The sequence below is a fragment of the Phodopus roborovskii genome, unplaced genomic scaffold (genome assembly GCF_943737965.1).
Source record: "Phodopus roborovskii unplaced genomic scaffold, PHOROB, whole genome shotgun sequence".
Taxonomy (NCBI): Eukaryota; Metazoa; Chordata; class Mammalia; order Rodentia; family Cricetidae; genus Phodopus; species Phodopus roborovskii.
The window spans coordinates 81041-98487 of NW_026126580.1; the positions used below are offsets into that span (position 1 = coordinate 81041).

The following is a 17447-nucleotide window of genomic DNA, read 5'->3' on the forward strand; positions in this document are numbered from 1 at the left end:
TCAAATTGACCCAGAATGGCTCCTTCAAACATAGGTACCAAGGTGGCTTGTTTTTTCAAGCAATAAGTGGAGCTACCCAGAGTGCTTCAAGCATGTGGAGAGATGAATTTCTTCCTCTAAGGATCTCTGTTGCTGTATTGAAATCTAACCTCTGCCAACCTCCTTCCCATTGCCTTTTTGGAAATGACTGTTAATACATTTTAATTCATTTTGTATGTGTATGGGTGCACACGGGCTCCATTGCTTATGTGGAGACTCAGTTTTTTCCTTACACCATACCATGTAGGTCCTGGGGATCATACTCAAATCAGTTTTAGTGGCAAAGCACTTTACCTACTAGGGCATTTCTCCACCCTAGTAATGATTTTTTTTTTATTATTGAAGTGTTTCCACACATGCCATTTTACCCTTTGCAGAAAAAAAATGGAGTTGAATTATGAAATAAACTAGTTTTATTTCTTTGACTATTTCTAATCTTTAGTCTTCATAAAAACTAACACCGGTTTACCTTGCTTTAAAGCACCATAGGGAAATTTTATCAGAAGTTGTAATAATTACAGGTATGTGAAACTGAAAAGTTTCTTGTACTGGCTTTTCTTAAACTACACACACACACACACACACACACACACACACACCATTCAGTTTTTAGTTTTATGTCAGCAGGGACTCTGGTGTATATGCAGATTGATTGTGTATCTGAAGTACTGAAGACTAAAGGTTTCTCTATTATTGTTTGTATTACAAGGAGCAAGCTTGGTACCTTACCTTCCTCAGCCACCAAGTTGTAGCCAAGTGAGAGAGAGCAAGGCAATCTGATTTTACAGTGGGCACCTGCCTCTTCCATTTGTGGCCGATGTAGCTTGATCCTGTTCTTTTTTCCTGTATGGGGATACAGGTCATTGATTGACCCACCAGACTGATTTCAGTTGCCTGAACTGGTATTTTCACTCGAGAAAAGACATTTAATGGTGAGCTTTTATTGGGGGGGGGGGGAATTCTATTGAGATTAATGGGTATATAATTTTAGAGACAAAGACAAAATACTGTCTTAAGGCAAATGAAACAAGGACTGGAGTTTCCTTTAGAAAATATTTCACTGGCTTCTTGGAATTGTCCTAAGATGAAGACCTCACCTCCTTCATGAGGACTCTGCTTTTTGACAGCTGCCTGAGGGATTAAGCTTTTAATGGTTTACTTAAGTGTTATTAATTTTTTTTTTTTTGTCTCATTGCTATATTTGAAGATTTTGCTTGGCTCATTACAGGAAAAGTTTGCTGATCCTTGATCTAAAGAAATAAAGTAAATAATACTAACAGTGTATTGAGTCAGTTGCCACATGATGACATTTTGGTCAGTACAGGCCAAAAATACACTGGTGATCCCATGATGTTTTCAGGAACTGAAGTGGTCCTCTTACCTGGTAACATTATATCCACCACACTGGAAATACAAAGTACTGTGTGTGGTAACCTAGTTACCTAGTAAGTAAGCCTACTACTGCATTGCTGGTGATGTAAGAGTATGTCCTCCATCCCTGGGCAGTACTTAAGAACTGCCCGGTGTTGGTGGTGCACACTTTGAATCCCAGCACTCAGGAGGCAGAGGCAGGCGGCAGGCGGGAGGCGGGAGGCCAGCCTGGTCTACAGGGAGAGTTCCAAGACAGCTTCCAAAACCAGAGAAACCCTGTCTTGACAATCCCCCCCCAAAAAAAACAAAAACAAAAACACACACACCTGATAATGAATGAATAACTGAGGTATGTTGCAGGGTGGTCCCAGGCTGACCTCAACCATCTCATACTCTTGCCTCTACCCCTGAAGTATTGGTAATGTGGGTGTGTGCCACCACATCTGACTTGGTTAAATATTTACTGTAGTTTTCATTTGTACTCATACTTGTTCACTGTAAAGCGGTGTACTACATTATGCCAGCAGCTGTCTCACATCTGCTTAGTTAGTACACCTTGGTTGGATCATTTCTTTGAATTTATCGCCATGTTACTGTTTTCCTCACGGGGATGCGAGGATTAGGCTATAATGCCACCACTACTGTACAGCATAGGTTTGTAATGTGCAGACTATTTAGGTTTAGGTTTGTGTAAATGCAGTGTGATGCTCATGCAACAATGAATTATCTAACACATTCCTCTTAACATAGAGACACATGATTATTAAGATTCACTTTCTGGACTTACTCAGATTCACCAATATTCTCTCTAGAGTAGGTTTGATCGTAATGTATAACTTAAATATTGTCTCTCCAAGCCATCCATCACTTGATAAAAGTTATTATACATTTGGGAGATAATAGGTGTATTTCTGTGTATTCGTTGTATCTGTATTGTTGTATTGATTAATGTATCCCCCCCCAATCAGTAATTGTAAGCATAAGTACTGTCTTTTTTTTTTTAATAAAGGGATCTGAGAGTGGCTTATCCTTGATGAAGTTCTAAATGTGTCAGTTGCTACCTGAAGGCTTGGTAGGGCTGAAGAAAGTGTAGTGTTACTGAAGACCTTTGGGCACTTGATGGCTGTTGGCAGGTATAGGTCTTAGTTGCTCACCATGTGAGCCTGTCGATAGGTTTTGTGATGTGGCTGCCACACTGCTTCAGAGTCCTGATCAGTCATCCCTGTTCTTGCTTGTTTTATGAGGATGGATGGCTGCTGGACCCAGCCTGAACAACATGAGTAGGATCCACAAATCATACCTTCTGTTGTGCAGTTATTGTCTGAGTTAATAGTTGTCATACTATTATGTTAAGATTTCCAAGAGAGACAACTTCACTCAACCAAGTTAAGAACCAGCAGAGGCTGGGCAGTGGTGGCATACATCTTTAATCCCAGGGGGGGTCTCAGAGTTCCGAGGCCAGCCTGTTCTACAGAGTTTCAGAACAACTAAGGCTATACAGAGACACTCTGGGGGTGGGGGGAGCATTTGATTTGTGGTAATGTTCCCTTTTCCCATTTGCTCCACTCATAGTACAGAGAGTAGATGTGTTCCAAGGACATTCGTCTGGTGATCTTTTTTCTGGGAAAAGCACTGTAGTTTCCTGTTTTTCTCCACTAACTCATGTGTTTACCTCTTGTTTCTACATGAGTGGGTCCAGAACAACAGAAGCAAATACACAGCATTTGTAAGAGTGGTTTTCCAAGATGACTGAGAAGATGTTTGTGTAGTAACAGCCCTTTTGAAAAAGATAGTTGATACTGACAGACTTGGTAACTTAGCCACATTCCTAGGGCCTTGGGCTCAGCAGTAAACATGCTTTAAATTTGGGGCTAACAAAAGTCCAGCTCAAAATTTAATACAATAGCCCCTTATCATTAAGGGATATCTTCCCCCAGACCCTCTCCTCCAACTTGTATGGTACCAAACCTCATCATATATTCACTATTTTTTTTTAGCCATTCAGTGACATACACACACAGTTTAGTTTTTAAGTTAGGCTTAATAAAATTAATATTATACCACAGTAAAAGTTATTTAACTTGTGAGATGACTACTGCTGTAGTGTTTTTGGCTTAGGGCTAATTAATACATTAGAAGCAAAACTTGGATAAGTGGGGAAGACTACTACATAGTATTATGGGCCTTTTATTTGTTTGCTTGTTTTTTGTTTTGTTTTGCTTTTGCTTTTGAGACAGAGTCTCACTTTGTATATTCCTGGCTGACTTAGAACTCACAGAGTTCCTCTTCTCTCCTGAGTGTTGGACAGGTTCTCTCACTGTGAAGCAGAACTTGGACTTGAGATTCTCCTGGGTTAGTCTCCCAAGCACTTCAATTTCAATTGTGTACAATCAATCACATCTGGCCTGTGATCGGATTCATTTTCAGGGCCAGTTATTTTTAGGATAGAAGTAAATCAAATCATACTCAGCTTGCCTGTTAAGGTATATTTGTTTCCTGTGTTTGACTCATGAATTTGTGCCACATTTTAAAAATCATCAGCATCTCAGTTAGAATTAGGAATGTGACTTCATTGTGTTTTTAGAAAACCCTTTGACACCTGGTACAGTGAAGAAAGCATGACAGACATTTTAGCCTCAGAACATTATAAGTTGCTTCTGTAGTGAACTGGGAAAGGTTTTTAGGAGTTGGTCCTGTACTTAACCATTAAGAATGTGCAGGCACTATCAGTGCTGGATTCTTGAGAAATAGAAGTGTATTCATCTGTGAAGGGGTTTGATGGGTTCTTAAAATGAAGTGATGGTGACTTTAAAACCTCTAAAAAGAAAGTATCCACTGTGCCCCAGTCATTTTAGCAGGCAATTTCCTACCTCTGGCATTGTTCCTTAATGATGTTATATATATTACCCTGCAGTTGCAAAATGTATAAATTAATTACTGTTTAGTTAATACAACCTTAAAGACATCTGGGACTTTTATTAATACTATATTTTAAAATTATGAAATGAAAGAGGGATCCATCAACATGTATCTTAGAAATCCATCCAATAGCCAACGAGGCTGACATGTTTCATTGCTCAATCTGCAGCTCATGTAAAGGTTATGGAGGTGACTATAGCTCTAAAATTAAACTTGTTCCCACGGATCCAAGCTCCGTTTATCTAATTTGTAGAAACATGATTTTATCACCTGCCCACCAAAATACCTCCCATTCTGATCAACAGCAACTTTAATTGCTGATTCAATTCTCAAATTCTAAAAATACCATGATTCATCATCGGGCACCAAGAATCTCAGTATCTATCACACATTTCCCAGCTTTGCTTTATTTTTCACATTTGTCTTGGTTTTGGTTTCCAGGTCTTTATCAGCACTACTTTAGTATAGGACAGTAAGTCTTTTGCATTCAGTTAATGGATTTGAATCTGCTTCCTTGCATCCTGAGACTAACTTATTAACTCTTTCCTTTGTGTCACAACAATCTTGCCACCCCACTTGCTGGTCCTCTCCACTGACAGTGCAGTAGTTAGCTCTTGCTTGCTCTTGCCAGAACTCTTGTTTCACATGCCACCTTGCTACCCATGTTAGGAAGGAAGGAGTTGCTGGGGCCTTTTGGAGATCTTGATTGATCTAGGTGATTGGAGACTTGAGTTGTCTTCATAAGGAAAATCTCAGGGTAGGTAACTCCCTTTTTCTCTACAAGGAAAGTAGGTAGAGTGATGGCAGCTCTTTCCAACCACTTCCCCCATAATCTTTTTCAGAATCTGTGTTTGGGTTTCCTTAAACAATGGCTTCATGCTTGTTTTTACACCTTTTGTCTTTCTTCTATTTTCTTCTTTCTACCTCCTAATGCCTCTTCTGATCTTCTATAATGTCACACTACCTTCTTATAATCACTAGAAAACATAGGCTCATTCATCAGCTGTATAAAACAGACTGGCCTCATGCCTGTGGCTCAGTCTCCTCAGTGGTAGAATTGACGGTGTGTAGTAAACATTGTAGTAGTTTAAGGCTTGTCTTTTGCATAATTGGAATATTTTCCCTTAGCAGAAACCTTAGACATTTGTCTGAAACTTGGGAAATAGTTGGTTTCATTACAGTTTCAATACTTGGTAATGCTTTATGGACACACATGTGAGAGTGTGGGAGCTCTTTGCTCCATTTGTTCCAGCACTGTACTCCTAGCTTTCCTTTTTTTTTTTTTTTTTTTTTTTTTTTTTAACAGCTGGAAAACTAAGACCGGGGGCTGGAGTTTCTAGTTCATGTGTAAGCTGATGGAAAACGATAACTATTATTGTTCCCACTAGAACATTTACAGACAGCGTTGATGGTGGCCTTCTGTAAGCCTAGTATGTCAGCAGAAGAGGTAGAATTGTGAGACCCTGTCCTTTGCATTTTATTGTCAGGTGTTGAATCCATTGTTCGGTGATTTTGATTTTTGTCATCTGAAGAGCTAGCTGTCTCTTGCTACCTTTCTGTCCTTGCCAGCTGTTTAGTATGTCTCTATTTGGCTGATTTTGAAAACCCATATATAAAATACACAGGTCTTCATCTTAGCTAGTTGCTTAATTTTCAAGTGTTGGTTGATATTATTAGTAGATCTTGTAAAACTGTAATGCTCAAAGTTATAAAAGTTTTCTTTTATTCTGTGCCTAAATTAGTCAAGTTTTTTTTTTTTTGTTTTTGTTTTTGTTTTTTTTTTTTAATAAGCTCTTGTTCTTCTTTCTGAGTACTTGAACTTCAGTTAAGTTCTCTAGGCATGGAATTCAGTAGGCTTCTGGTTTACTTTTAACCTACAAAAAGCCTTATGTAGCAGTGCACATCTGGAATCTCAGTTTTAGGAAGCAGAGACAAGAAGATCCAGAGGGAGTACTGGTCAACCAGTGTAGCAAAATCAGTTAAGAGAGCCTTGCCTGTGTCCGAAAATAAGGTGGAGAGCAATAGAACACGACACTGCATATGACCTGCCTCCTCATACAAGTACACACAAGTGTGTGTGTGTGTGTGTAATTGAAACATAAAGGTAGAAGCAGCACTGTAGTTGCTCATCATCCAGTCATCTTGATCTTCACAAGTGCTGTACTATTCCTGTATAGTTCAGGATTGCAGGTTAAAACCAGATTGAAGCTGACACAGGAGGGTGAGGTGTTCAGGGCTGGTCTGGGTGACATGTTTTCAAAGCTAAAACCCTACTGGGAAGTGCTACTATACACCCATGTGAATGGCACAAATGAAAAAGACTGCTAGTACCCAGTGTTGCTGATGGAGAACCATCACAGTGTTCAGGCTATGCTGAGTGTGTGAAATGGCATAATCGTGTTGAAAAGAAAAAATTGGCAGCTTCTCAAAAAAACTGGCTGTAGACTTGTCATAGATCTCTAGCTAGGAGAAATGAAAACATATGTCCACACAAAGATTTATAGTCAGTACTCATTTCAGCTTTCTTCATTTTAGTGGAAACATGGAAAAGGCATAAATGTCTATCAAAGGAGATTGGTAAACAACAGGCACACAGCATGGATGAAGCTCAGAGACCAAGCTCGGTGCAAGTAGATGTGCACTTGAGGAGTATATGCTATGTCATTCCATGTATATCAAACTAAAGGAAAGGTGGGTCTGATCCTTATGTCAGAAAACATGTGGTCTCATGGAACTGAGAAAGAGGTACAAAAGATGGGAGATATGGTAATCAATCACTCTGCTATGTGCAACTTCTTAGACTGTACATTTGAAATGTAAGGGGCTCTCAATGCTGTGATGAAGCACACCTGTACTCTCAGCACACCTAGTACTCACACACTGTACTAGGAGGAATACTCTAAGAGCTCATGGCTAGCCTAGGCAACATAGAAAGATTTCCTTTCTCAGCCCAGCGGTGAAGCAGCACACCCTTTTTAAAGGAGGCAGAGGCAGGCGGAACTCTGACAGCTAGGGCTGTTACACAGAGAGACCCTGTCTCTGAAAATAACAAAAAAATGCCTCTTAAAAACAAAACTGAAAATGCCGACCAAGTCAAGCAAACTGCAGCACCAACTTGTCTTGTGCCCTCTTCTTGTCTTCTTTGACTGTGGGGCAGCCATTTAGGGAATGAGCAGTTTCAGAGCCATTGCTATTGCTACCCTTTAGCCCTGAGCAGTGGAGAGACTGAAGAGAAGATCCTAGGTTTTCTGGTGTCTTTCACAACAGGCTGTTTGCTTTTCTAGGCACATGAACAAAGTCTTTTGGGGGGGGGGGCGGGGGAGGCCCTGAGGGTAAAGATCCACTTTCTAAGGTTTTTTTTTTTTTTTTTCTCGCTCTCTCTTTTTTTTTTTTTTTTTTTTTTTCTTTTTTTCTCTTTCTATACCCAAGGTCCTAGAAAGCATTTTATATTTTAGAGAGTACTTCATATAACGGACATCTGTCCTTTTATGTCTTTTGATGTTTCTACCCTTAGCTACATATTGTTTGATCTGGTGTGCCTGTGATAGACAGACATTAAAATTCAAGCTCCTTGTTAAACACACAAGCATCAGCTTCTTTTTGGCCAAGCTCATCTATGGGGGGTGGGGAGGGTACCCCAGCTTAGCAAGGGCTTTCTTCTGTTGGTGGTCTTTGAATGTATTACATTAAAATGTTAGATGATCCAATGGCCTATTTGGTATTTATTAACTTGTAGACTTTGGAACACATTATGAAGGGTGGGGTTTATTGAAATGGACACAAGGGAAAAGCTGGAACTGTTATAGGGAAGAAACCTGTAATGATAACGTGAGATTAAAAAAAATAAAATTTTATACCCTGTGTGATAAAATAAACAGGTTCATATTAAGAAATAATAGAATAAATAAGTGTATGGGAAATTTTCCAGTTGATAGAAGTGGAAGGAGTCAGGTCTAGAGATGTGGGCCTGTAATCCCAGCATTCTTGAGACTGGGGCGGGAAGATTACCAAATTCCGAGTCCCCTGGGTTTGTGTGGGGGAATTCACATTTGGATACTCAACTAGAAAGTTTGAGAAGAAGCAGCATATTTGTAAAATCCAGAATTTCTTCACCAAAGATGCATCAAGGGCTCTTAACCACTGAGCCACCTCTCCAGCCAGTGGTATTTCTAGAAAGCAACTCTACCATAGGCAGGTAGAGGGGAGAAAGTGAAAGTAAAAATGCAACATGAAGGCCTGGTCTGGACCCCCAAACAGAGAAAAAGGGCATGAGTGAGGAGAATGGAGAGGTTTAGTATTTTAGCAGTTTTTGCAAAAGGTTATTTAAGAAGGTGGAAGGATTCTTTTCGTGTAGACCTTTTTTATTTGTGGAATATGGAGAATCCAAAGTCTAGTAGACACTTGATCAAAAATGAAAGGAGTTGCTTTGATGATAGGATCAGGTACTTAATTAGAAGTAAATGCTGACTTGAAATGTTGTATCTAGATGGTTATAGCCATGTGTGCAATCATCCCAGTTTACCCAAATATCCCTTTAATGTATGTGTGAAGGGTTTAACTAATTGCAATTTCAGATCTTGCTGGTGGTACAGGAATCCACTTTGAAGCCAGAGTACTTGTGATGGTGTGGTTTCTCTAGTTAAGTATAAGCAGACTTACCCATTGTACCATGCTTTGGGTGCTCCTCTTCTTTTTAAACCTGTAGATTTTTTTTTTTTTTAAACTTTGCCAGAGGAACAGAGAAGACTTTCTGAAGGATTTGAGCTTCCTAAGGTTTGTCCCTTTGCCCTACATACTTAAAAACTATAATACTGTAGAACAGATTGCATATGGCTTCTCTGGTCCCATGAGTAAAAGTTGGAATGTGCTTGAGTAGTTATCAAGTTTGAGATAGGTAAAAAAGTGGAGGATTAGAGTTTGTACCTCATCTAGTATAAAACTTGGATACCACTGTATTTTAAATGTTTGTTGTGCAATTCTTTACTTCCTTTTTGTTTGTTTGCTTGGTGATTTCTTTGTTGTTGTTGTTGTTGTGGGTTTTGTGTGTTGTGTGTGTGTGTGTGTGTGTGAGTTTTAAGGTTTCAAAACAGCATTTCTCTAGACAGGCTGGCCTCGAACTCTGAGGAGATCTGCCTGCCCCCGACTCCTGAATCTTGGAAGTAAAGGTGTGCACCACCACTGCCTGACTTCCTTACCTTTCACTTGTATCTGCTCATTTTCCTTCTCAAGCTAATGTGATTTAGCATAAAAATGAGTTAAAGTCTACTTGAACTGGCCCCATAACTTTTTGGTGTTTGGTTCCTTTGCTCACTTCAGAATCTGAGACTCCAGAGACACCATTGTGTAGAAAGCTCAGCACTGTACAAGACTCTCTTTGTGGAATGCCCTGTGTGGTTTTTTCAAGACAGGGTTTCTCTGTATAACAACAGTCCTTGCTGTCCTGGAACTTACTTTGTAGAATGGGCTGGCCTCCACCTCACGGAGATCTACCCTCCTGCTTCTACCTCCCGAGTGTGTATACCACCACTGCCTGCCTGGCTTAGAATGCACTTTGCATTGAGGACAGTGTCCCAAGTACTAATGAATAGTGGCATGATGAGTTGTATATACAAAGGGCCTTACAGAAGTTTGTTGTGAGACCCAAACAGATAGTTAAGTATGGCATTATAATGTAGAGCTGTGCTCCAAACTGATGTAGCATCTGCTTCTGTACCACTTTCTAGAGGACACACACCTATTCCTGAAGTAAGCATTGAGCTCCTGTCAGGAAACTTATTATTTCAAAACAGGTTTGGCAGTGTAATGAATGCAAAATTGATAAGGTTGGTACTGCCTTATAACTATACTAGTAGAGAAACAAAAATAAAGTAGTAAATTGTGATATGAAACATTAAGCAGCAGGTACATGCCAGGATGGATTGAAGCTTCCTAAAACCTGACTATAGATTATTTGCCAGAAAGCTAAGGAAACAATATGCTTGGGTGCATATCAAAGGCTAAGGGATAGAAGGTAAGCAAACACATGGTGGAATATACCTTCCAAATGAGCAATCTGGGTTAAGGCAACATGGAGAGAGTTTAACAAATCTCCAAGAGTATCCAATCTAGGAGTTTAGATTCCCTTCTGTAAGTATCCAATTGTACCTGAGGTTTTAGGCACAGTGTTAATTACCAATGATATAGAAACTACTACAGCATAAATAAATTACCTCCTTGAAGCTGTTGTTTCCTTGTATTTAAGTTTTGGGGGGTAATTTTAAGGGTTAGAGTTTAGGGGAATGTAAAAAAACAATACCTTAAAATCCAGTTCAACATGTCTTAACCATCACCTGCACAAAATAGTTGGTTAATTATTAGACCTGTAATTGACTAATAGCTTTTTATATTTGTTTGAAGAATTACAGATTCTTTGTTTTATAATTATTTTAGTGAAATGAACTATAATTTCAAAACTGTTACATAGATTTTTAAATAGGGTCTTTGACAGCTATGAAGTAATTTATTTACACAGCAGATTGGATTGCTTTTAATGTGTTTCTTAGAGGGAGACTTGATTTATCAAGTTTATTTGCATTTGAAACTGTTTGCCTAGAGAATTGTTGTCCTTGTGGTTTTTAAGGTGGTTTTGTGTGCTTTTTGGAAGATGATGATTCTGGTCATATCCAACTCACTGTAAAATGTTTGTAACGTGTTATAGCTGACTGTAAAAAGGCTAAAAGAGTTGTTGACAATATAATCTACAAACCTACCTGTACCTCAAAAGCAAGCACTTGCTTAGCTATGTATATTAAATATTGAATGCAAGTATCTGAGCTAAAGGAACTGATCATTTACCCTTCTTGAGTGTTTTCATCATTGACGGGACAAAAGTTTGGCCAGATGATGTAACTGCATCAGAGAGTGGGTCTTGATGCTGCTGCAGTCCTTCCTCTGTTAGATCTGGGCAAGTGTCAAATGGAGCCTGTCCTCTGCTCGTCCAGTCCAGGAGATGCGGTTTGGACTGTTGTTGGGGTACTTGGACTGCCTGGGGTGGGGTGGGGCATGATCCTGGCACCATTTTTGACTGAAAATGCCAAAGAAACTTAACTGATCTCCAGAGAAAGGTTCTAGGTGGCTAGCAAGATGGCTCAGTGGGTAAGGGCACCAGACTCATTGGTGTGACCATAGTACATTTCTGGTTCCACAGGGAAGAAACAGTTGGAAGAAGCTGTTTTTCAGTTATGTGTGGAATGTTTCACTCACTTTTGGAAAGTTGGCTAGTGTTTAATAAATTCAGACTCATGGATTTTAGAATGATGTCTACCACTTTGCATGCATTTCTTAAAGTTTGAGTTAATCTGAATGGCTCTGCAGGTTGCCTTTTCAGCAGTGGTACTTTGCCTGTGGCACAACATGCTTGCATAAGTGAAATGCTTGACCAAAGCAGCCCTTACTCTTTAAAATTAGTAAGAGCCCCAAGGAGCTTTTGCTTGTCTTGGTTATATTAATATAAAGTTTTTATATATATTCATATAGCCTTCAATGTCCTGGAACTTAAAGGGATCCTCCTGCCTCTGCTTCCCTAGTATTGGGACCCCCAGCTGTACTCTTATTATATTACACCACACTTGCCATATTACCTGTAAGACAACAGGATAAATACATGGGAGAAAAGTTTTTAATTCAGTAGTTGGGAGTGCTCCACCACCAGCCAGCTTAGGCTCTGGTATCTTTAGGCTGGTCATATACATGTGTTTGGAACGGGGAGGGGGGGGATATCAGTGCTTCTCACATAGATACCTTACTGTGAGAAAGCATTCCCTTAGGTCATGAAATTGCTCCTAAACACCAGAAATACTGGGGGTGGGAATTGGGGGAGGGAGTTAGCTTGTAGCAAGTATTTGAAGTAAAGGAAGTAAGAAATTGTCACTGTGGAGGGTTTGGGTTGGGAAGTTGCTTACAAGGTAACTGTCATTGAGCCATACATACAACATTTAGAACACAGCAGCTATTTTCAAAATAACACAGTGCTTTTTAGAAGCTGGATCAATTTTCATGGTTAATAATTGAATACTATGCTAATTAGTCTTAATTCCTTTTGGCTTGTATAACATAGCACATCACTGTCTGCCCACACACTGTTGTGCTTGTGCTAGGATGAATGGACCATCGTTTATTCTCTGCATATGTGGATTTTGTCCTGTCCATAATGAAGCTTGTTGCCTGTGCTGAAGAGTTAAAGCATATTTGCTGATGTGTGAGTGCCTAACATTGGCACATCTGTTTAGACATCTTACCTGTTTGTTGACTGCATCATGTGCATAGTGCAGCAGGCTGCTCTTGTCAGGAGTCCTGCATCCTGGATAAGCCAGAGAGCTACAGTAGGGAGCTGGAGACTGTGCTGTTAGGTGCTCTGCCCCACAGCCAGGCTTTCACAGGTCGTTGGAGGTGCAGGAGCTCTTTTTCTCTGTCTCTGCTTTTCCTTTTGTAGGACTACATTAGCGTACATGCCTTGTACCAAAACATACTATTCCTGATCTCCATGGCACTTACATCTCTGCCTACAACCCTGCCCTCACCCATCTTTTACCATCTCTGCCTGAGAAGGGCCATTGCTGACAGCCTAATAAGAGTGGCTGACCTAACTGAAAGTCAGCAGAGTGGAGGCCAAACCATGCACTCACATTCTCTTTTGCATTTACCTGCAGTGGATATGTGCTCTCTCCCACTATTTCTGCACCCCCACCTCACCCCCACCCCATTCCCCCACACAGGGTTTTTCTATCTAGCCTTGGCTATCCTTCTGCCTTCTGATTGCTAGGATTAAGGTGTGTGACACCACTGCCTGGCTATTTATTTACTCTTTTTACCTGGCATTGAGGTGTAAAGTGTACCCTGGTAAAAGATACCACAAAATAAAACTGGCAACACCTTTTCACCAAAATGAAGCTGTCTGGATGTTTGGAGGAAACATCCAGTCATCTAGAGCAGTGGTTTTTAACTTGTGGGTTGAGGTCACTTTGGGGGTTGAATGTCCCTTTCACAAGGGTTGTACATCATATTTTTACATTACGATCCATAATAGTAGCAAAATTACAGTTAGGAAGTAGCAACAAAAATAATTTTATGGCTAGAGGTCAGCACAACATGAACTGTGTTAAGGGTCACAGCAGAAGGAAGGTTGAGAACCACTGGATCTTGTGACTTAATTCTTCCCTCAGAGAACTGTACTTTCAGGTACCTTTCCTGATCAAGGTAATTGTTGCTGGAGGCTGAGAGCAGACATTCTCTAAGAGTGTACCTTTACTGGGATAGCATCTGTCCACTGCATCATGTCTTTTCAAGGGCTACCCCATTAGCCTTGTTTGCTTAACAGTCCCACATGAGGAATAGCCGAGTTATGTGCTGGGCTGTGGTGTTCCAGGTCCTCTGCCTGGGACTTCTGCGGGGTTTAGTATACAGTCCCTTCACTTTGCTAAGACTCATGTATTTCTATTTAGGATTTGGAGCATTAATTCTTTTTGTATTGCTAGCTAGGGAAATTTTATATTACTATTATAGGAATCCTGTCTCATCCAAGCTTCAGTGGTCAGTCATAGTCGTTAGCATCTTAATCATCTCTATCTGACAGGTCATCTCCTTGCCTGGTATTCCCCATCCTGGATGGGCCACTTGCCTTGTAATAGCTTGGGTACCACCTCACTCGGGAGATCTATTATGTGGCTGCAGAGGAGGGGGTTGCTGTATATAGAAACATTGGCTAGCATTTCTTCCCCCCCCCCTAGTTTGGGTCTGTGAATGGTTCTGCATTGTGAAAGTGTTTGGCACTGCTTAGAAGCTACACAACGGTGATGAGAGAGCCTGTGTCAGCTGGAGATTGGTGCAGACATAATGTTATGACACAGTCAATGTATCACTTGTCTGAGGTTGTTTTTTTTTTTTTTTTTTTTTTTTTTTTTTTTTTGGTTTGGTTTGGTTTGGTTTTCCCCACAGTGACTTCATCCCTTTGGGAATTTGTATGAACCATGGTTACCTTTTATTGCCCTGTATGTGTTGTCCATGCCAATCACAGCTGCAGGGGAGCAGGCCCAGTTGGAATAATTAGATTGAGGAGCGAATGTCACACTTCTAATTTCATTTTCTTTTCAAGGGATTACCAGTGTCCCTTTAATAAAACAAGATTAGCCCTCTACAGTGGATGTATTTGAAAGCTGTCTGTATAACTTGTTGGATGATTGCAAGGGCTTTGTGCATATGTACCGCATGCATTTGATGTCTCCTTTTGAACGTTGAAGCAAATATGGGATAATGGACAATTGCCATAATAAAATTGTTAAAGTACTCACACAGCCCTTAACACTGTATCTTGTATTGAATGTTGCAGGAAACCTCGCATCAATTCCCAGCTGGTGGCACAGCAGGTGGCACAACAGTATGCTACTCCACCTCCCCCTAAGAAGGAGAAGAAGGAGAAGGTGGAAAAGCCTGACAAAGAGAAACCTGAGAAAGATAAGGACATCAGCCCCAGTGTCACCAAGAAAAACACCAACAAGAAAACAAAGTAAGTTTCTGGACACTAAATACAACATATTAATTTGCACTTGGATCACAGATTTTAAATGATGACTTATTTTTCTGAATCTTTGCTTTCCCCCTTAGACCAAAGTCTGATATTTTGAAAGATCCTCCTAGTGAAGCTAACAGTATACAGTCTGCTAACGCTACAACAAAGACCAGCGAAACGAATCACACCTCAAGGTACTATGAAACTGTAGTGAAATACTAAGCTGTTGATTTAATCATAATCAAAAGCCCAGGGTTACTACATACTTAGAGATTTTAGGCCAAGGGAGGTGGAATGAGAAGCTAGAAAAGGCTGCTGACCTTTTTATATAGATCATCTTGGCCAGAACAGAAAAAAGTAGTTTGTCACCTATGATCAAAAGTTACGCTAACTGGTGATCATTTATTTCTCTTACTGCTAAGTGGTCAGCATACCCACAGCTAGCAGGCACCAATGTTTCTGTGGTGGCGGCTTAGGTCCATGGGAACAAGCTTGTGGGAGGTTTGTGTTGCTGTTACTTCCTAAGTGGCTCCTTTGGTGTGTTTCAGGCCCCGGCTGAAGAACGTGGACAGGAGCACCGCACAGCAGTTGGCTGTAACTGTGGGCAATGTCACAGTCATTATCACAGACTTTAAGGAAAAGACTCGATCCTCCTCTACATCCTCCTCCACAGTGACCTCCAGTGCAGGGTCAGAACAGCAGAACCAGAGCAGCTCGGGGTCAGAGAGCACAGACAAAGGCTCCTCCCGCTCCTCCCACGCCAAAGGGCGACATGTCAGCAGTAAATGATGAATCTTTCTGAAATTGCACATGGAATTGTGAAACTATGAATCAGGGTATGAGATTCAAGCCCTCCACCTGCCCATGCTGCTTGCACCCTGGAGAGTCTTCTGTGGACGACCTTGTAGTGATGCTACCAGGAGAGGTTCTACTTGCCGTGGGCACCTGGCTACCAAGGAATTTCGTACCCTGACAGTTACTCTTGACACTTTTATGTATTCCATTGTTTTATATGATTTTCCTAACAATCATTTATAATTGGATGTGCTCCTGAATCTACTTTTTATATAAAAAAATCTGCTGTGCACAATTTTCCATGTACATTACAACTGGTTTTCTGTTTCTGTTTTGTTGAAGAGGGTTGGGAGGGGGGGAGGGAACTTTTATTTATTGTGTTCACAGACTCCATCCTGTCAGCATATCCTCTTAAATTTAGTTATTTCTTCCAGCTATACTCTGTACTATCAGTTTTGATATAACTATATATATAAATATAAAATTATATATAAAGGGTTATTTGAAACCAATCCATGGCAACGCTGGTGCTTGATACACTGTGAAGTGAATACAACATTGGACAGTTGACACAGATCTGGGACAGTCCCTTCTATGAAAGTGCTGAAATATAATTAAGATCAGTCTTACATGAAGTATGTTCCAACCTACATGGGAACTTGACTCTCTCATCTGTCTTTAAGAGTACTGGATGATATAAAAAAATATATATTTTTTAAACAATGTGATCTCAAATTTAAAGACTGCTCCAGATAGCCTGCATTTGCGATGGGATAATTGACAAATCACAAGTGGTTCAGTTGGAGGGCTTTGGCCATTTGGAAGTAACAAAACTAGCTCCAGAATGCCAAGTATTCGTGTAAATTACGGTTATATGTTAACATTGCTGTTCTTATTAAGCACTCATGAAAATATGGTGTTCTGTATCTCGAATTCCGGCCTTTTTCCAGACCTCTGCTCATGCCTGAGGCACGTCTAGCAGCTGTCTCTTAGTTTTAGGGTTGCAGTAGTACGTTTTTAATCCACACCATCTAGGGAAGCAGTCCTGTGTCTACTTCCCCTGTGACATTGCAGTGGTGGATTTTGTGATCATGGTCTGTTTGCCACCCCTACCCCCACCCTCCAAACCCTCACCCTACCAATGCAGTTGTTTATTTTCTCCTTAAAATCTGCTGTGGGTCATTTTATTAAACAACGGTTGTCAACCACACATCCAGACCTGACACAGAGATCTTCCAGACTCATGTCATTTCTTTGCTCCTTATGTGGAAAAGGACCGCAGGGGTGCATGGGCAAGTTGCAGGGAAATCTCACGTCCCAGGAAAGTGAAGCAGGTGGTCTTCGTCTTCTCAACAGAAATAGCTTGACTGAACCCAGAAGTTTCTTTTCACTTTTTCCTATTTTGGGCGATGGGATAATCAAAGACCACTAATAACAATCTATCGCCCCATCTCATCCCAAATTTGGGTGGTTCTGCTTTGCTCTTAGATTCAGGGTATCTCTCCTATCTGACTTTACCTTCATATCCACTGAGTTTGTAGTACTTAAGTCACTTTAAGCATGAGAACGTGGTGTTAAACTTCCTTTATTTGATCACACTCTTAAGGACTAGTGGGAGAGTGTGTAAGGAAACATCACATCTTGGTGTTAACCTGGTTTGCTTAATAATAGAACTAATTTCTATCTGTGGAGGCAACAAGTTAAGAACATATTAACAGCTTGAATTGAGTAGCCAACAGGAATGGTTCCATTCACATTTACATTAAAACCAGTCATTTGA

At 40.4% G+C, this 17447-nt stretch overlaps 1 protein-coding gene across 1 annotated transcript in view; it reads left to right on the forward strand.

The window, feature by feature from the left end:
• Positions 1–15973, forward strand: part of LOC127236267 (RING1 and YY1-binding protein-like) — a 43240-nt gene extending 27267 nt beyond the window's left edge. Inside the window, exons 3-5 of the mRNA XM_051203880.1 lie at positions 14693–14869; positions 14968–15066; positions 15421–15973. Coding sequence (XP_051059837.1) covers positions 14693–14869; positions 14968–15066; positions 15421–15661 — 517 coding nt within the window. The 3' untranslated portion in view covers positions 15662–15973. The remainder of the gene's footprint in view (positions 1–14692; positions 14870–14967; positions 15067–15420) is intronic.
• Positions 15974–17447: the final 1474 nt, after the last annotated feature.